The sequence below is a fragment of the Gavialis gangeticus genome, unplaced genomic scaffold (assembly GCF_001723915.1).
Source record: "Gavialis gangeticus isolate Ggan-Ray unplaced genomic scaffold, GavGan_comp1, whole genome shotgun sequence".
Classification (NCBI taxonomy): domain Eukaryota; kingdom Metazoa; phylum Chordata; order Crocodylia; family Gavialidae; genus Gavialis; species Gavialis gangeticus.
This window is the reverse complement of record NW_017728997.1, coordinates 53,172,141-53,192,785: the sequence shown is the minus strand read 5'-3', so window position 1 is coordinate 53,192,785 and position 20,645 is coordinate 53,172,141. Positions and strand designations below refer to the sequence as shown.

The 20,645-nt window shown below is 43.9% G+C and overlaps 1 protein-coding gene across 1 annotated transcript in view; it reads left to right on the top strand.

The window, feature by feature from the left end:
* STAB1 (stabilin 1) overlaps positions 1 to 20,645 on the top strand; it is a 297,038-nt gene that overhangs the window by 16,201 nt on the left and 260,192 nt on the right. The window contains exons 3-12 of the mRNA XM_019505230.1: positions 1,378 to 1,508; positions 3,066 to 3,151; positions 5,156 to 5,225; positions 6,661 to 6,756; positions 7,996 to 8,112; positions 10,384 to 10,580; positions 10,760 to 10,890; positions 15,224 to 15,351; positions 16,364 to 16,455; positions 18,637 to 18,759. Of these exons, the coding sequence (XP_019360775.1) occupies positions 1,378 to 1,508; positions 3,066 to 3,151; positions 5,156 to 5,225; positions 6,661 to 6,756; positions 7,996 to 8,112; positions 10,384 to 10,580; positions 10,760 to 10,890; positions 15,224 to 15,351; positions 16,364 to 16,455; positions 18,637 to 18,759 (1,171 nt within the window). The remainder of the gene's footprint in view (positions 1 to 1,377; positions 1,509 to 3,065; positions 3,152 to 5,155; positions 5,226 to 6,660; positions 6,757 to 7,995; positions 8,113 to 10,383; positions 10,581 to 10,759; positions 10,891 to 15,223; positions 15,352 to 16,363; positions 16,456 to 18,636; positions 18,760 to 20,645) is intronic.

Here is a 20,645-nt window from a genome sequence, read left to right as displayed (position 1 = left end):
GGGCTGCATTTGGGGCAGGAAGGGTGGGCAACAGCAACACTGGGGGGTGGCTATGGGGGGGCTACAGCCACACCATAGCACTCCTGTATCCCCTCCCCCAGCACTGGCACTGCCCACCTCACCTGCCCCAAGTGCAGCCCCGGTCCAGCCCTCCCCCACCCCCCGCTGAAAAGAACCCGGCATGACCCCCAGCTCCCAGAAGGCAGACTGCTCTTGTCCCACGCAGAGATCCAGGGGGCACGTGCCCCTCATGCTTCCTCTGGGAGTGCATGCAGTGGCTGGGAACTGCCCCCTACCTGCCCCGTGGCTGTAGACAAACCGTTCACAGCTCCATCCTATGCCCTGTCCCTCCCTACCTGTGCAGTGCCTGTCCCTGTTCCAACCCCACTCCCTCCCTCACCATGGGGGCCTCAATCTGCCCCCACCATGCCCCTTCCCTCCCCCACACCCCTTCCCCACCACAGATGTAGCAGCTGGATGCTCCTCTCCAAGCTGCTGGGATGCACTCCTGGCTGTGCACATGCATACAGCATTTATTGGCATTATTACTGGCCACATTAGCCAAAAAAGCAGATTGCTGATAATCTCAATTTTCCTTTTATTGGTGCTGATTCGATAAGGACCAATGTATCAGTGCACCTCTATTTGAAATATCATTTACTGCCTGATTTCACATAGTCTGTAGTATATAATTGTAAATGATTCCTAATTTCATTCCTTGCCATGCCTACATGAGATGCTGAGTGCACAGTAGCCTGTGACTGCTGTGCAGTAGCACTGCAGGGCAGGAAGTGTGACGTGACGCTACTGCACAGTAACCATGAGCTACTATGCAGTCAGCATCATGAAATAGCTATTTTTTGGTGCAACTACTTTGCAGTCACTTAGTACTTGTTTATGTAGGGCAGGGGTGTGCAGGCAGCAGATTGTGGCTCTTCCTGAGCTCTGAACCATGCTGTCACTGCTGCAAAATCCTAGTCCCAGCCCTTGAGTAGCTCCCCACCCAGCCATGTGCTCTGCCAGCTCCGTTGGGGCTGGTCTCCCTGGAAACCCTGGCCCTGTGCTGTTACAGCCCTGCTGCTCTTGGCATCTCCATGGAAACTGCCCACAGTGACATGGGAGGGGGGCTGCTAGGAAATGGAGTCTGGCTGCCAGCAGGATTCACCATTTTGCCCATCCCTGAGTTAATGGGTATAGCATGTTGTGTGCCCATTCTTTAGAAGAGTATATTGCACTCCTTATATTACTGTGGTAGGCTTCTCACACAGTTTACTTGGTACTGATCAGAAACCAGCTTTGATACCCTCTCACTTTGACCTCTGATTCATAAAGAATAGGTTGGTTTCCACACTGTTTTTTAATAATAATTAATCTTAGATTTTTCTATTTAAGATACACAGTAAAGCTGGGAGAAGACACCCTTTCTCTACCTGGGTGCAGTCATATGTGTAAGAAGGAAATTGAAGAGAAAAAGTGCTGCCCAGGGTTCTGGGGTACTGAGTGCTATGGTATGTTCTTCCATTCTATACCTGTCCTTCCCACCATTGCTCAGATAAGGCACTTCAAAATGGTGCCATAGCATTACCAGTCTGGCCAGTTCTTCCAGAGATGTGCTTCATTTTGATGATTCTTATTTATGCTTCCCGGGCACACATTCAATCTCAAGATCTCCAACATCTATCTAGGAAGACATGAAATTCTTGGGGAAAGAACTTTTCCCTTTCATGTTATTTGAATACTTATGAGGTTTGTCTCCTAGCACAACTCTGTTGTGTGGAAGTTACTCTTGTTAAAAAGAATATTTTGAAAAAATAAGTGGTTGTTTTTTTTAAGTTTCCAAAGGAAGAGAAAGAGAGTTCTTTCCAGGGGTTAAGTCCCTACCTCCACGTATACTCTAAAATTGGCAGCTTTTCTGTCACTTTTAAGTCTGCTTATTTTCACTTTTAGCTGCAATCTGAATATTTAACTGAATTTCAAACTAAACTGTATAAATTTGGGAATGTTTGCCTCACTTCCTGATGTTGTTACTGTAATATTTGTTGATTCTGGTAAAGTCAAGAAGCTGAACCATCAAGCCACAAAATAAAATTTTGATACTTTTGCCAGTCCACTTGAAAACTGAAAAAACCCCTCACTAGTTTGTGGGGAGGAGGAGCATGGTAGAGAGCTGTCTAGCGTACTTCGAGGCCTGGGTTATGTGAATAATCATCAGGGACAAAATGACAGGCAAAACATTTTCAAGACAGGGGACCCATCCTGAGACACTGAGGGCACGTCTACACGTGATGCTAGGTTGCTGTAGCGACGTGCTATGATGATGTGGCCATGGGTGTCTAAGTGTGACCAGCAGCTACTTCACCGTAGCGGCATGCTCCCTGAAGTAGCTGCTAAAAATAACTGTGCGCCGCATGTACAGTGCAGTATGGGTGGTTACTTTTGCTGTTACATTCAGCAATACGTGCCTTGCAGTAAAAATGTCACCATAGGGCAACATGTAGACGCACCCTGAGAGCTTGTTTTTCAAGGTGCTGTTGACGTGCAGTTCTTTGAAGTCAAGAGGGTGCTGCAGGTCCTCTGACAAGTATATCTTCCACGATCTCAAACACCACAAATGAGTGACTTCTGAATATCTGTCTGAAAACTCTAAGAATTTTTCTTGGTATTAACAGGGTCATAAATAAAGGCCAGATCCTGCAAAGAGTTTGAATGCCTTCGGTCCCCATTGAGCTAAGTTAATTACAACTATCTAGAATGTATGTGTTTGTTTATTTTTACCATTAGCTATTTGGGTTGATTTTTTTAATATTATAATACAAAATTTGAGGCTATTTATGATCTAGCAGAGTACTTTTCTGCTTATACACAATGCCAAATCCAGCACTGGTGGAACTCTGTGACTGGGCCTGTATAGGGTTTTTTTTAGATAAGGAGGCAGAGATGTCATTGTTTCTAAGTCCTTTGTTTGCAGTAACAAGGATGAACATGGGGGTAGAGGATGAATAAAGGACAAAGGTGAGGGACAAGGACTGATTTTCTTAATCCAGGCCTGTCCTTTTGTTTGCTAGAATGCCCCGGTGGGTCTGAAAATCCTTGCAGTGGCCATGGGACCTGTTTGGATGGTATAACACAGAATGGAACCTGCATCTGTGAGGTCAGTATATAATGTATCATGAAGGTAACATAATTTCACAAAATGGGTGTATATAGATCCAGTCCAGGTGCTAGCAGCAAAGGAGCTAACCCTCAGGCTAGACAGTGCATTAATATGATGCTTTAATATGAATGTAAGGATTTGCAAGGTAGGAGGGCAGAGCCAGCCATAAAGGACTAATTAATCCTCCTGTACACTGCGTCCAAGGCACATACTGCTGAAAAGTGAGTTGAATTGGGAGGGCTCATTGAGAAGCAGGGATGGGAGGGATCTTGTCAATGACAGTAAGCTTTGTCTTGCTTTGGATGAATGAAGCCCAGATGTTTTGCATCCTTAAAGGGACAGGACCTTTTTTACCCGTATCTTTCTCTTTGGCAATAATAATACATCATGTGATCCACCTAAATAGTCACAGTTGTTTTAGCCATGACTGGGTTGTCTATATCCGCCATGCTGCTGGGAGAAATTATAAAGCTAATGTAATTTTACCTCCATTTTGTTAAGGGAAAGTCTGAAGTTGTAAACAGTATTAAGTCCTCCAGTCCCAAAAGGTATATTTTTCTTTCTGTCCTTTTTCTTTTACAATGTGATCCAGGTCCTCTGCTCTTTGTCAATGAAATGATCATTATATATCACATGACTTCACCGATGCAGATTCCATTCCCTGTCATAGCATCCAAACATGTCCCATGACCACTGCAAGGATTTTCAGATCCACTAGGGCATTCTAGCAAACAAAAGGTCAAGCAGTCTGGATTAGGAACATCCAGGGTTGTGTCCACACCTTTGTCCTGTATCTACCCTCCATCCTCATGCATGGTGCTTGTTACCTCCCATTAGAAGGATGATCTTTACCTGCAAGGGTCTGTGTGCTAGTTTATTTTGAGGCCACAGAGAATGCGTTTATGTAATGTGGCTGTTCTGTTAGGACTACCAAGTTTTTTTAGAAATGAAGTGCAATGGATCAAGAGGAGTGTACCCTGCATAGTATGCTCTAGGGATCAGGATTGGTTGGTTGCTCCATCCATCTTGATTATCTTGGTTATGGCGTTCAAGGAGAAAAGGACCCTTTTTCTTCCTCAGACTTTCCATCTATCCCAGCCCAACCCACCCTGATGCCAGCATGCTGTCCCTCATATGTATCCTCCACAACTCAAATGGTGCAAAAGCCTTGATCTGATATAGCAGGGGGCTCTTATCATTTCAGGCCAGCACTATCCTTTACTCTAGGCTTTGTAGGAACAAGATACAAGACTGTAAATGGTCATATAGCAGCTCTCCTCAGAGAAGGGACAAATTATCACACAACATCAGAGCCATGTGAAGTGTTTGCTTCTGCTTCAGAAATGAAACCTGCAGTTGCTTAGCTATCTCTACCCATACCTTATGTAACCAACTGGCTCCCAAAACATAAGCAGTCTAATATATTAATAAAAAAATTCACCCATACACAGTGAGGATCATAGAGTCTGCTCACCCTTTACGTAGTGTTCAAGCCTATAACCTATAGAAAAGATGACAACAAATTGCATCTCTTCCTTTTCCAAGGATCTGAAGAATACCAGACAAAAACTCAAACTGGGTTTATTTTTATCAGTACAGCTAAGACTAAAAAGATATTGGACCAAACTTTATTTAAGGTCTGATCCAAAAACCCAGTTGAGTCAATAGAGTTAACCCATTGGCTTTAACAAACTTTGGCCTTCAAGACAGAAATTAAGCTTCTAGTCATGATAAGACATTTTGTTCAGGATTTGCCACGATTGTTCTGCTGTTTGCTCATTAGTGCAATCATGCATGGTTTTTATCTGTTAAATAAATTGTTCTCTCCATCACATGGGCAAATCATAGGGCACTAGAAAGATCAGTTTTTAAGTTGTGTCATTTAAATTGAAAACAGATAATAAAGAGGAGGTGAAGAGAAAAATCAATTATTAGTTAGCAGCTTGAACTGAGTGATAATGTAAGAAAATAACATTTGACTAATTGTTTTGGTCCATTTAGGAAAGATATAGTGGCTTTGCCTGTCAAAATTGTCGGGATGAGACTGTGTTTGGCCCTGGCTGTCAATCAGGTAGGGATGATGAACAATCTGACTAACCTGCAAAGAAAAATCATGATGTAGAGCAAAGTGAATGCAGTGGAGGGGTTAGTATGTAAAGCCTGATCAAGTGTGGAAGCAGGTACTGCCACCAGATAGTGAGTGTGTCTACACGTGTATTAGATCCAGGAGCAATTTACTCATGAGTAAACTACTTGTGACTAAATGCTCCCAGGCAGGCATCTACATGTGCAGGGATGTCGGAACAGATTTGCCACTAATGAAAGCAAACTGAAGGGGGACAGGGTCCCCAGCTCCCACCGGTAGGGAGCTCCTAATGCCAGCCCTGTGGTCATAGGGACAGTGCTGGGTCAGAGCTAGAAGATCCTTATCTCCCAGTTCCAGCTTCGTGACTGCAGGACTGGTGATGGGATGGCTATAGGAGATCTTTATCTCCCAGTGCCAGCTCCGTGCACTAGCCTGCGGAGCAAGTCCTGGGAGATAAGGATCTCCCAACCTCCACTCCCTGATTGTGATCTCAGAGCAGGGGGCTTGGAGCTCCCTGCTGCCAGGGCAGGGAGATATAGTCCCCACTCAGGCCCTGGTTGCAGCGCCCACCCCAACAGCAGGCAGCTCCCGAGGACAGGGAGCAATCTCCTGCCCCCTGGTGACTAGCTGACCAGGAGCAAATGTACTCCCAATCAGGCTTCTACATGAGTGCTACTGTGTAGTAACTCATTGCAAGGAAATTTGCTACTTGCATTTGGAGGTAGCAAATTTACTTGTGAATAGTGAAGTTTTCTGCACAGTAAGTGTGTGCACATGTAGACACACATGCTTGCTGCACAGTAAACTGTGTTACTGCACAGTAAAGCATCGTGTAGATGCACCCAGTTATAACTGCCTCTAACATTTTTCAAACCTCTTTGTGGACCATTAGGATGGTTTGGTACATTTGCCAAATACTGAGACTTTAAGCCAATCAGATCTGAAATGTGGGTATTGTAGTAAATTATCTAAATCCCACATGTGGGTACAGTGGCTTTATAAATGCTGTTTTTGCTCACCTGCTTCCAACCTCTGAAAAGGTGGCTTTGTGCATCTGTGAAGATGCATACATATGAAAGTCAGGCCTGTAGGATTGGTGAATTTAATTGTGCTGAACATAGGCTCAGCAATATGACAAGCAGTTACATGCCCAATGTTCCCATATTGAACAAACAAAAAATGATTACAGTCTTTTGCTTAGCAATGATCAGTTTTTCCCAACTGTGATCTCAAAGAAAGCAATTTTTAAATCCTATAATCCCATCATTCAATGCCCTTTATATCTATATTCCCAAACCTTCAGAAGTTTTGGAAAAAAAGGGAATTATATTCCTACTGCTGTATTTAGCAGGTACATCTGAAGAGCCCCGCCTGTTCCAAGCAACTCCTAATGCTATGCTTATGTGAGTTTCTCTTGCAGTGTGTGATTGTCAGCATGGTGTCTGCAACCATGGTATCACTGGTAATGGAAGCTGTACCTGCTATGGAGGATACACTGGTCCCAAGTGTGATCAAGGTATATGCTGACAGTTACAATCCAATTATGAAAAAGACTTGTTACTTATAGCTCAAAAGGAAGACGGGATGAAATACTCTGGAAATCTACAACAAGGATAGTTTTGTGATATAGGAATTGGACTAGGACATGGGAGAGCTAGGATTCATTCCCCTACTCTACAACAGGTTTCTTCTGTGGTCCTGTGCAAGTCACACAAACTTTCTGTGCCTTATTTCTCCCCTCTGTAAATTGGTTCAATACTATATTTACTTGAATCGAAGATGAGGTTTCCCTGAAATCAGCATGGGGAGAAAAACCCCTCATCTTAGATTTGTATACAAAGAAAGGGTGGGAGGGGGCAGGTGGCTGCTGCAGCTCTGACTCTGGCCCTGAGCCCAGGTCGGGGCCAGAGTCAGACCCACAGCAGCCAACCTGCCCCCTCCACTTGCCCTCTGACAATTCTGTGCCCCCCCTGCTGCCTCCTCCCCACTCTGACTGTCAGATGCAGCTCAGCTGGTGCTAGATTCCTTCCCAGGCATGAGCATGTCATCTGCCTGGCGAACCAACAGTGCCAACACTTCTGCATGGCCAGGAGGGGCTGTGCATCCTCCTGCTTTGCTGCCAGAGGAAACAGTGACTGGGGAGCGGAGGAGCGAAAGAGGCAGAGACTGAGGAGTAGGGAGGGAAGAGACAGAAGCTGTGGGGAGCTGGAGGTGGGAGGTGCAGGTTTAGAAGGGACAGGAAGGCTTCAGGGGGGAGAAGGTGGGGGGTAGAGGGTAAGAGTCTGCCTGATGCCCCCAGTCACTTAACCCCTTCACCCACTGCTTTCCCAGCTGTAATAGTTGTGGGGTTAGGGGGAATGAATTTAAGACAGCCATTCAAATACTTAGATTCTATACCTGGACAGTTTATACATTTTCCATGTATAGAATCTAATTACTGGGGAATTGTCTTATATTCAGGGTCATCTTGGATTTGAGTAAACATGATGCTTTCTTGTTTTTTGTATAAGTTGTTTGGCTTGTCTATTTAGGCTTTACATTCTTTGGTGTAAAGAATGTTTCTTGCTATCCAAGTTTGATATCCTTGTTGCCTAGTAGACTGGGCCCCAACGTCACTTTGGGACCTTTGGCTATAATAATGATGATGATGGTGAAACAATATAAATATATTTTTGACATTTTCATGTAGCAAGTTAAATTTTCCTAAGGCATCTAGCATACCTGAGTGAGACCTACCTTTGTTTTGTGATTTCAGAACTACCCCTTTGCAGAGAATTGACTTGTGAACCCAAAAGCCAGTGTGTGGTAAAGGCTGGAGTAGCAATATGTGACTGCAGTCCAGGGTATAGTAAGGTTGGGAGCACGTGCCAAGGTAAAAACCCCATCCTAGTCAGAGATTCAGAAAAATCCCCTGTGCCTAGATTCATGTGGCAAAGAGATAACAATGATGCATCAAATAGTGCTGCACCCCTGTTCCTTCACATGCGGTAAGTCCTTCGCTTGGGCAGAACTGTGTGAAGGGGTGCCCTGCAGTGAATGAGAGTGCTCAGGGAATTCAGAGGAATCACCTCAGCACTTGGCCCCTGCTACCAAGAGTTTATTGCGATTACTTCTTGCACTGGTGTGGTGTGGGAGTGTAATGCTGAGACAGGATTGTTAAGGGTTAGTCAGTTCCATATAAATAATCATATAATGCAGAGATGATCGATTAAAGTTTTACCTCATTATAGCCTCTCAGTTTATGGTAACCTGGAACATAAAAGTACCTGTCTCTTAGGGTCCATACTAGACCAGTGTGTCAAAACGATGCTTGGTTGTTGTGCTTGGAGGGGTGTTAGTTTCAGATGATGGGATTTTAACAGCAAAATTGGAATTTTAACAGCAACTATTTTTCACCGCATCAGTGTTACATTTCAGAAATGGATAGCAGCTGATGAAGTAGATTGCTACCTATGAAAGATCATGCTTCTCTGAACTAGTTAGGGCAGGGGGGGCACCTTAGGCTAAGTACAGACATTCAAAAAGCCCCTGGCAGAATTGCTGTATTGCACTTTACTTCCAGTGCTTTCAGTTAGAGTGGGAATGAACCAAAGAGACATTTGCCATTCAGTGGGGAGGGCTAAATGTCTGCCTGCTCTGGCCAAGACCAGCAGGTGGAGAGTGCTCCTGCATGCCTCCCAGGAGGCTGCCCCCCCAGCAGCTTACTGTCTGGGATCTCAGGTGGGGCTGGGCCACATCTGCATGGCAGCAGGCTCCCTTTCCCTTCCCTTGCCCCAGCTGCATGACAAATATAGCCAGGAGCTGCACTGCAGGGCTGCCTGGTTGGCTCTTCACTGTGCCAAGAAAAGAGGCTGGGAGGGGAGGGAGCCCCCCTGCCACACCCTGCTCCCAGACCCCCGCCAGAAAGCTGTGGGGGAGGCCCCTCGCAGCAGGAGGGGCTCCCTTCCCCACCAACCTCAGTTCCAAACTTGGTGAAAAGCTGTCTGAGCAGCCCCTGGCTGCAGCTGTCAAGAGGCTAGTGTGGGGGGAAAGGGAGCCCCCCTTCTTGGGGGCCAGACCCCCAACAGCTTGCTGGCTAGGGTCTGGGGTGGGTAGGCCAGGTCTGTGTGGTAGAACTGGAGGGCTCTCTTCCCTCAGCCACCCCCCCACAAGCCTCCCAACAACAGCAAGCTGCCTGGCCAGCTTTTCACTGTGCTACGAACTAGGGCCAGTGGGGAAAGGGAGCCCCCCCCGCTATGAGGGCTTCCCTCCCAGTTTGCTGGCTGGCCTCTTAGGAGAGGGCCAGGCCAGGTCCATGTGCCTGAGGAGCTCCTTCTTTCCCCCACCCCCAGTTTCTGGCTTAGCAAATTCTAGCTGCAGCAGTCAAAAGGTAGTGAGGGGGAGGGGACAACACTCCTACTAACGAGCTTTAGTTTAAGTGCCTCTGCCACTGTTTTGAAGCTTGGGGACTCTAATATGCAAGATGCTGCGCAGCTTTAATTAGAGTGGCTCTTGGAGCCACTCTAATTAAAGTGCCCCCGCTCCTGCCCCTGGAGCATTTGTAAAAGTGCCATTAGAGTGGGATCCACTATTTTTAAAGTGGTTTAAGTACCATGAACATCTCTTCTGTTATGGCTTTAAAGCACTTCCTGCACACTTAACACGTTTTAAGTGTAACATCTGTACCTAGCCTCAGAGATTACCTTCTTCCATAAATGGATAGTGTGATTTCTCTTACTCAAACTAAATTTTAATTTTATTAATTGCATTTTCTAATAATGAAAAGTACTACCATAGTAATTTATGTTTATATCTCAAGGGGCATGATTTCCAATATCAAGTTTCAAGTGACCTTAAGTAGATAATGAAAAAAAATTTAGTTTCAGATCCTCCTCAAAAAGAAGTGAAAGTTCAGAAGCAGATCCAAATTTATTTCTGGTCCTTCTCTTTTTAATTTTTATACTTTTAATATGAAATACCTGCAAGTCTCATTTATCCAAATCCATCTTCAGAAATAATCTCCGTTGTTTGAAATTAGTATATTTTTTTCTTTATACTTGAATAAATTTTGCATCCTCCATCCATTTTGGATGAATCAATTTCTACTGTATGACTTTATATGTTGGTCTGAAATCTGTGCCCTCTCTCTTCCTTTCACGTACAGTTCAAGATCCTTGTGCTTCATCACCATGTTCCTCATTAGCCAACTGTAAGTTTCTTGGACCTTTAAAGTATGAGTGCACCTGCAAAGATGGCTATCAAGGAGATGGGAAAATATGTCAACCAATCAATCCCTGCATTAATAATAATGGAGGCTGCCCTGAAAAATCTACACTCTGTGTTTATCAAGGTCCAGGGAGGGTAAGATGAAGAATTGTGTGATGCACTTGTATATGCCAGTAGAAATCAGGAAAATAATTTTATAAATTGCATTGAACAAAGGTGTTATGCTTGAAAAATCTAAGTTAGACTAATCTGTACTTGGATAAAAGTTGTTATATCAATGCAAAATTATAACCCTCTGACTTTTCTTTCCTTAGTCGTCTTGCATGTGTAAACCTGGAATGAGCAGCCTAACTCCTTCAGCAGGCTGCTCCTTTACTAGTGAGTGTCAGCGGTTTTACTGTGACGTGACTTCACAATGCAAAATTAGTCCAAATGGGAGTCCTAGGTGAGTTGATCTAGCAATCTCTGTTAAGATGCATCATTCTGTAGATCAAATGCTGTTTTGTTTTAATGAGCAGAATAATACTGGGAAATCAGAGATGGGTAGAAGTACTGGTCTAAATCAAGGTTTGAGAAGAGCAAAAATAAGAACCTACTGAAACCAGTCAGAGATGTATGTAAGTCATTGCAAGCAACAACCTGGTATATAAGCTGCTTGCAGAAGTTAAAAAAAAATCAAAAAACGGCATTTACACTCAGTGCACCCCTGCACCGAACCCGGCACAGGCCCAGAAGAGGTACTGCGTTAGTTAGACCCGGCTCTCCCAACATCTGTACAGACTGAGTGCTTTAGCTGGGCTTTTTTGACACTTTATTGACTCAACTTTAGGAAAAAAGTGCCAAAAAGCCCTGCTGAAGCACCCAATCTATACACTGTGGAGACAGATCAAACTACAGTGCTGCTGCTTCTGGTAAAACGTGGGTTTGGGGTTTTTTTAATGTCTGCAAGTAGCCATAGGCCATGAAAGGGATTTGAAACCAGGCTATGCAACACTCCAGCCCAGTCCTCTTATCACTTAACAAAAGCAGTATCTTTCTTATCTCTAGCAGTAGTAGGCTGTTACCCTATAGTGGTCCAGACATTAAATGGGGACACAATATACACAGAAGGAGTCTCAGACAGAACCTGCGATTTGTATTTGAGGAACGAATCGTCTGCACTCTTCACAGGAGGAGAACAAACGAGGATTTCATTATCCTGCTCTCAGCACAGTGGACAAACATGCTAAAGTTGGCCTTTAAATGATTCCTAGGGAAGACATAAGTACTCTCAATATAGTGCTCTTCTGAGCAACCACGTAGGACTCATTCACCCCTCATTTTCAGGTAGAGCTGTGCTAGAGAAGGGGCAGATTGCCTGAGCCACAATGTCTGACCTAATGGTCTCCTGGGCACTGGAGAAGGCACAGCCAGTGGCGACACATAGGGGGTACATGGGGGTGCATGTGCACCCCCTGAGAGCACTGGTGCACCCCCTCACAACCATCATTCCCCACTTAGGTAGCACGTGGGGGGGGGCAGGTGGGAGCACTGGTGCCCCCCGGAGTGTGCTGGCTGGGGAGTGGTGGTGCCAGGCAGGTGTGTCTCTGGCCCTTCCAGGCAGTGTTCACTCTTAGAGCCAACCTAGAAGAAATGCTGCTTCCAGGTTGGTGTGCATTGGTGTGATCAGCTGCAGGAGAACACGCACCCCCTGGTCACTGACTGGCTGCCTGGGGGGCAAGTCCCCCCCCCCCCCAACTCAGGAGGCACCAGTCGCCCATGGGCACAGCAAAGGAAAATACTTGTGCAAAACATCATAGTGTACAGTAATGTGATGTAGTCTCTGTAAGAAGTAGTCATGGCTTTTTTGAGGGGCAGGAAAGGGAAGATATGGTTCCATTTCTCGTATCACTAGCACTGCTGGCAACATTAGGAGACTCCTCCTGCTTGTGTTACCTAGGCCACAACAGAGAAATTATGGCTAGATATAATTATGATACATATACTTGGTGAAAGAGGTTCTCCTTGCTCACTTGGCTGCTCTAGAACATATTATAGGAACAAAGAAAATTAGGGTTGGAAGGGACCTAAGGAGGTCATCTAGTCCAAACCCCTACTCAAAACAGGACCGTCTCCAACTAGATCATCCCAGCCAAGACTTTGATTACCTGGGTCTGAAAAGCCGCTAAGGATGGAGATTCTACAACTTATTTTCATAGCCTCTTCCAGGGCTTTACTACCCTCCTAGTGAGAGAGGTTTTCCTAATATCTAACCTAAATTTCTATTGCTACAATTTGCGACTTGCTCCTTGTTTTGTTATATGCCACTACTGAATACAGTCTAGTTCTATTCTCTTTGTAACCATCTGCAGGTAGTTGAAGGATGTTATTAAACCCCCCCTCAGTCTTCTCCTCCTCTCCAGACTTAATAAGTCTACTTCCCTCAGCCTTTCCTTGTAAGTCATGTGTCCTAGTGCTCTAACCATTTTTGATGCCCTCTGTTGGATTCTCTCCAATTTGTCCACATCCTTTCTGTAGTGGAAAGACCAAAACACAGTACTCCAGATGTTGCTGAGTGCAGCCCTGGCCCAACCCCCACTCCAGGAATAGCTCAGCGCCACCCTGGCCTCAGCCCACAGTGGCAGCCCGCTCTCACCCCATGTGCAGATCCAGGGCACATGCCCTCCCCCCATGCCCTCCTGGGCTGCATGCAGCAGTGGGAGCCACCCCCGCCCCGCACCCCCAGGTGAGCCATTCACAGCTTCATCCTGTGCCCTGCCCCAGCTATGCAGCATCTGCCCCAGCCCTAGCCCCACTCCCTCACCACAGGGGCCTCAATCTGCAACCCCCATGCCCCTTCTCTCACAACAGACTTACCAGCCAGGCTATGATATATACATTTAATTCATATATTTATAATTCTTTTAATGTTAAGTAGTGTAACCTGCCTTATATCACATAATTGGTAACATTAAAAACAAGAAAAATATATAAAGGGGTACATAAGCTTGAAACTTTGACAGAGAAGGGGTACACTTGTTAAAAAGTTGAAAACCTCTATCTTAATATGTTAAACCATGCTCTTTCTGAACTGCTAGACCTGGAATTCCTCTTTGGGATGAGTCAAAGTTTAGGGCTATGGGACATATCATTAGTTTCTTAGAGAGGTACTCAATATTGGGTTGCAATATAACCTCAAGTGTTTAGATTCTTTAATAATTACTACTGAATTATTATTTAGATAGATATATTGTTCTTCATGCAGGTACCTGTGTGCTCCCCTGCAGGCAGAGAATTCCATAGGTTATGCTCTAAGACATTATTCTCCCTGCTTCCGTTTAGCCTCAATTTTTTCTTTTTAATTTCCAGATGTGACAGTTTGCCCCATTTTTGTCTCAAGGTTAGATTAGCGTAAATGAATTGTACTTGGAAACTGAAGCAAATGCAGAATAAGGCTAGTTGTTTATTACCCAGATTTTCAGCCTGCATTTTATGACAGGTATAAAAATACTTGAGACCCCTCTACATGGGCACTGACACTGTCGCTACAGGTAGTGTGACTGCACTGATATAAGAGAACAAGATATCCTAGTATAGTCAAGCCTTTTCTAGGAGCACCTTATGCCAGAGTTATGTAACTTCCCCTGGCTGCCTATAAATTTTGGGTTGGCATTTGTGATCTGCATAGGGTAAATACTAGCATCGTTGTGACCAGCATGTGACTTGGAGGCCCCTTAATGTAAAAGATGGTACAGTAGAACTTGGATTCTTTGCTGGAGTAGTTTCTCTACCTGCCTGCAAAGATGAGGGCTTGCAAACTAACTGGCATATGTAGCTACAGCAAATAGCTGCATAGGACCACTGAGGTGCTCCAATTGTTTGCTGCAGTTTTTATTTCAAAGTGTGATACTTCTCCAGTCACCTGTACAGGACCGTTGCTGTGCTTCAGCTGAGTGGAGAAGCAGTGGCCTTTGAAGTAAAAGCTGTAGCAACCTGCTGTTCCACTCATTCTTAATTAGATCACCCACTGCAAAGTAAACCATCTGTTTACACAAAAATCTGGGTTCTACTGTACCACCAGAGCTTTATCTTTTGGAGCGGATGGATTTATTTTGATTGGTCTCTTCAGTCTTTCAGATTCACATTACTCTATTTCTCTCCATAATGGGCATGTCTACAAGAGATGTTTACTGTGGAGTTGACTAATTAGCTCTGCAGTAAACATCTCAGCATCTATACATGCAGCTCTATTAGGCTGCAGGAAACTGACACTCTACACTAATAAACTCTTCTGTAAATACAAATGCTTTCCTTCTATGGAGTTTTTTATGCACAGCAGTGCATGTGTAGATGCTGACCCGGCTGGCTGGGGCATGAGTGTGCTTCAGTGTGGGGGCTGCCTGCTGGCTAGCCTTGTGCTGAAGCCCCCATCCAGCCTCTCCGCAGCACATCGAGCAGGGTTGGAGCAGCCCTGGGCTGGCAGGTTGAACCCCCGGACCCCCTGAAACCAAGGCTGCTCTGACCTGCCTCAACATGCTGTGGTCCCAGGTACACATGTAAACATGGTGCCCAGGAGCAATAAACTCTGGTGTGGTATGTGTTGGAGTTTATTGTTTTGTATTAATAAATAATATGCACATGTAGATTCACCCAATATGTATGCATTTGTGCTGCTTAGACTACACCAGTTTAATATGATCAAAATATCTAGACTCAATGAGTGGGTAACATACAGATTATAATACATGGTGTTGAAACTATTCTGTAACAATTTTTTTCACTCTTATCCTGATGTTTAGCTGTGTCTGCAAGGAAGGGGAGATAGGAGATGGGAGAAGCTGCTACAAAAGTCTCATGAGTGAAATCTCTCAGCTGAATACTCGAGGAAGGTTCTTCAGGAAGTTAAACAGTGCTAACAAAATGTTTGGTAACTGACTTCTGATTTTGTTTGGGGGATGGAGATTAGATGGGAGTAGGCATGCCAGTGGATACTTTAAATAATATATTTACCTCAGATTTTTTTCACAACATATGAAAAGATATTGCAGCCTTGAGCAAGCTACACCTGATATTTAACAAAAGAACAGTGAAGATTATTATGCAAGAGTTATTAGCGTTCATCAAAGGTGACAGTCCTGGTGACTGACATCCTCTCGCCACACAAGAAGCTTAGGCTTGACTATAAGCTTCAACCTTCTCACCAACAACTCACCAACATGCCTCATCTTGCAGGGACTACTTTGTGGATATTTCAGTCATGATGACTCATTTGCACATTCCCAGCAATCCTACAAATAAAGAGGGAGGTTTTAGTGCTATAAATAAATCTACCCACAAGGTAGATCCATCTTCTTTTTTTTATGTGACCAAACAGCCAACATACTAGCTCAGCCTGGATATTTTACTATGAGCTTAATATGCTTCTATGAGCAACAATTTATGTAACCAAGGTGTTGGTAACTTAGATCCTGCTTCAAAGCCCATGGCTATCCATGGAAAAGCTCCCATTGACTCTAGTAGTCTTTATTTCCATTGGATCTTTAAAGAGTTAATTCAGTAAAATCTGACTATATTATTTATCTGTACTAACTATAACATTTTTGTGCAGAGATGACAGTTTGAGTGTGTGCAAATTCAAGCTTACAGTTGAAATTGCTCTGCAAGCTTAGGCCTCCATCCAAAGGTTGTAAACATCAAAAGGAAGCCTACAGCAATCTTAGGATAAAACCCTAAAAAGACTACCATCCATTATCAAGTAATATCTGTGATATGCCTGTGAACTTTCTGATCCATCCAGTCCACATAAATATGCTTTAGCTATTCACTCCAGGATGAAGACTCTAGGGTGAATTATATCCACTAACAAGAGGAATAATAAAAACGATCACTTAAGTTATTGTTTTTTTCATATAACTGGTTTTACTTTTATTTTTTAACAGCTTCAGGTTGTTCACTGATATTGACAAAATACGGACCTTTCACAGTCTTTGTGCCAAGTCTTCATCCATTTAATGATAAATTTGACTTCAATGTAAGTTTTGCCACATTTTGGTAACCTTGAATCTTAGAATTTCTTCTTATTTTTGACGGCTATATCCTTCAAAAAGTAACTGACTTTTCAGAGAGAAACTTTAGAAAGCAAAACATTTAGGAATGATTGCAGATTACTCTTATATACCATTTAATGTCTGGTTGAGATTAATTTTAAAAAAAGATGCTACATCCTCAGCATTGCTTTGAAAATCCTACTCTCTCTCTCGTTTCCCTTTATTTATAGAGACTTTGTAATATTCTTGTATATGATTTTGAATGTTAGCTCTGGTTGGGTATACTGTAGTGGGTGAGTCTATATGTGCATTAAGGTGCTTTTCCTAATGTGCATTAAATGTAGTACCTCCAATGTGAGGGGTGAAGAAATGCACATTAGACTGCCTTAATGTACACTACCAAATGTGCATGGTTTTTAAGTCACACTTAGTGCATGGTAGCCTATTTTACTGTGCTTTAGCATAATCACACATTTTTTGCATGGCACTTTAATGTGAAGTAAAATAGGCTACTGTGCATTAAAGCACATGGGTAGACACACCCAGTAAACCCTAATCCACTCCTTCTAAGACTGATACTTCTCAGTACTTTCTAGGGCTTTTACTCTTTAAGGATGGAATTTTCAAAAAGCACTAAGGAGTGATGTACTGCTACTCCCATTAAGATTTTTTCTGTCTTATTCTAAACTACTTTTAAAAATATGAATAAACCCTGACTATTGACATTAACTATTGTTGAGAGACAGTGAGGATTTAAGAAATCTAACCCAAATCTTAATTTTATAGATACTTAATTTAATAAGCATTAATTTAATAATTGCATTTAATAAGCAATATTTTCATTCAATAAGCAATACTTTAGTAATAATTAATAATAATTAATTGAATTATGGATTGGCTGACTTCTGGACCAAGATTTCACATTTTGCGTGCATTTCTTAGTATTTATAAGTATTTAGTGATGGGGAATCTGAAGTGGTAACTTGCTCAAAGGAAATTTGCATCAGAGACAGGATGGGAGCTCAGGAGTCATGTGTTCTCAGTTTCGGGTTCTATGTGGACCAAGCAAAACTTCCCAATATCACCATTTAAATATGTTTAATAAATTGTATTAATTTGTAACAATTTTCACAAAAAGCAACCAAGCTAACCATAAAAAAATTTAAAAGCTTATAAACCATATCTTCAGAGTGGAAAACTCTGCTAAACATGATCAGACAGGAGCTACTTAATACAGATTATTTGATTACTTATACAAATTATTTGACTGGTATTTAAATCACAGACCAAGTCCTCTTCTTGCTTGTGTTACATTTCAGGGCTGGGTTCCTCTGATTATTTGTAAATGAAGAGGAAATGCCTTTAAAAGTACTTCAAAGCTGACTTCTGAGACTGTGATAATATAATTCCTAGACACATAGCTGAACACAGCTGTATGATTTAACTCTCCCCCTTCCCACCCCACCCCAAAAAAAATCAACACACACACAAAAAAACAAAGGGCATTTTTACACGTGTGCCAAGGGGGCACTTTAATTAGAGTGGTTCCAAGAGCCGCTGTAATTAGAATGCCCACAGTCTTGTGTTTCAGCATCCCTACATCTCAAAATGGTGGTGGGGGCACTTTAATTAAAACTCATTTGATGAGCTTTAGTTAAAGCACCACTGCTGTCATTTTGAAGTGCAGGGATGCTGATACATGAGACATGGAGGCTGGCTGGAGTGCATTAATTAGCCTGCTCCAGCAGACTCGATTAATCAAATCTGCTCTATTTTCAGCTAGGCCATCCTTGCTATGTGTGTAAGTGTATTTGTTTTGCACACGTGTGTAAAATTTTTGTCTGAAGTAGTAGGCTCAGTGCATGAGCCACGTGGTAGCGTCCTTTGGGCTGCATTATATAGGAGATCCATCTAAGATTACCATTATACTATTATAATGGTAATATCTGACTTAAAAAAAATGGTGACAATACTCTCCTGGGCACTATCAAAGATTTCTAATTCCATACAACAGAAAAAAAAGCCATAGCTTGTTTATCAGAAATGATCAAGCTCACATGTAAAGTATTTCTTTCTGTGTGCTAGATAGGAGACATTTAACTGAAATTCTTTAAAACATTTTTGTAAAACTTATCATTTCTTTCTTTCTTTTTAATGGCATGAAGGATACCATTGCAGAAAATTTATGCAAAATGCACATAATTCCTGGTCAGCATTTGTTGGAAGACATGATCAAAACCAAAACAATGTGGACATTGTCTGGGCATCAGCTGACATTTAATGACCTGGTAAAGACTTTATAATATTATACTACGTACTGGATTGCTGCTTCACATGGTACTAGTCCAAATGCTAAAGCTGTACTGCTGACACACCTTCATACCAGGAAACCTCTTCTCTTGAATCAACAAAGTCAGGCCTGTCCAACTTCAGCAGGCCCAGGGGCCACATGCAACACCAGTGTGCAACCCCTTAGCTGTACACTACGTGTGTCACATGCTGCCCCACCATATGGGTTCCACAGGTACCTCCCATGCCCCTCTTCCCCCCTGCCCCAGCAGCACTGGCAGTATATGGCTCCCTAGCCCCTGGCAGCACCAGCAGCATGTAGGTCTCCACAGCCCCCCTGTCCCCCAGGCAGTTCCCACTCCCCCCAGGTTGTGGCATGTGGTGCATGACCCCCCAGGCCCTCCCCTGCTGTGTGGTAGTGGGAAAGGCAGGTACTGGGGCGTGTGGGCTGTGGCTCACCAGTTGAACAGCATTGTTCAGATTTATAACAAGTAACTTTATATTTCCATATTATAATAATTAAATCATAGATGTAGAAAACCTGCAAACTCATCTAGCCTGTTTACTTGTCAATGAAAAATTGATCATTCCCTGCTTGCAGTTTATTCGGCTGTACTATATTCGTCTAACTTTTCAAATAATGGCACTTTGCAAGACCAATATTCAAAATAAATTCTTTTCTTAGAATACTTTGCTTTGTCCCTTTTGTGTCTAGATTAATTCAACATACTTTTACTGCTTTCTTGTCTCTTAAACACTCCAGTCTTATATATGAAGATCATATTTTGTCAATTGTGGCAAAGTGGGAACTCCCCGACCAGCTACAGTGCTGGTCTCCCACCTGTCTGGGCATGCCACCTGCCTTCTCTCCTGCCATGCCTTGTTGTTAAATAATTATGGTCTTACTTAGGCAGGAGGGTGCCCTTTGAATGCCCTGTTCTCTTGGGCCTTTGTATGCAGCTCCAACCACCCCTATACTGCATCCCAAGCCTCACAGATGACATACTGTTCAATTGCTGGCTCAAGGCTGGGCCCAACTAGACACACAGTTGTGTCTCTCTCTCATTGCCATGTTACAGGCCAGTTCATACCACCCCTCTCTCATCAGGGCCTCTAACACTCCACCGGCTCTCACCCAGTCTCTTGCATACCGCCCCCTTGGGCCACACTCCCTCCCTACTTTGTGAAATATTCAGGCTTAGCTTTCCATTCTTCAGTCAGCCTGGGTGCAGTCTCATAGGCATCTCCCTCTACCCCACTGTGTGTTGACTGAGCGATTGCTCAACTGTAGGCCTACTTTAGCCATGACCCCACACCAGAACATAATGCTCCTTCCTCAGGCCCCTAATCATGCCCCTCAGTCTCAGGGCCTCTCCTCGGCCTCCGGACCACCTTTGGCCTCAAGCACCCAAAGGCTTTTACTGGGACCTTACAGATCCTACTCTTGGGGCTTCATCTCACTCGACCTCCTTGCTCTTGGGGCCCCATCCCCCAGTCTCCGGGCCTTATGCCCCAACAGGCTCAGGTGCTGGGGCTAAGGTGCCCCTCCTCACCTTTCACCGGGGAGGTAACTGGCCTAGCATTTCCGGAGGGCTCCCACACCACTAGAAGCCCCACCAGGCCACCCTTCCCCAGCAGAGTACAGTTTTGAGTCATGCCCAAGACCAAGAGGTCTCCTCCTTCCCAATTCCCCTTGCTATGGCACTCAGATCCAGCTCCAGCTCTTCCTCTGGCACTGGAAGGCTCAGCATGGGAAGTGAAATGGGGGTGGAGGAGACTGTCATGCTGGTACTTGTGGTGCTAGTGGTGTGGAGGGGTTATTATTATTGCTGGTGTCAGTGGAGGTGGGGCAGGTGCAGACACTGCTCCCACCTCCTTGCTGCCA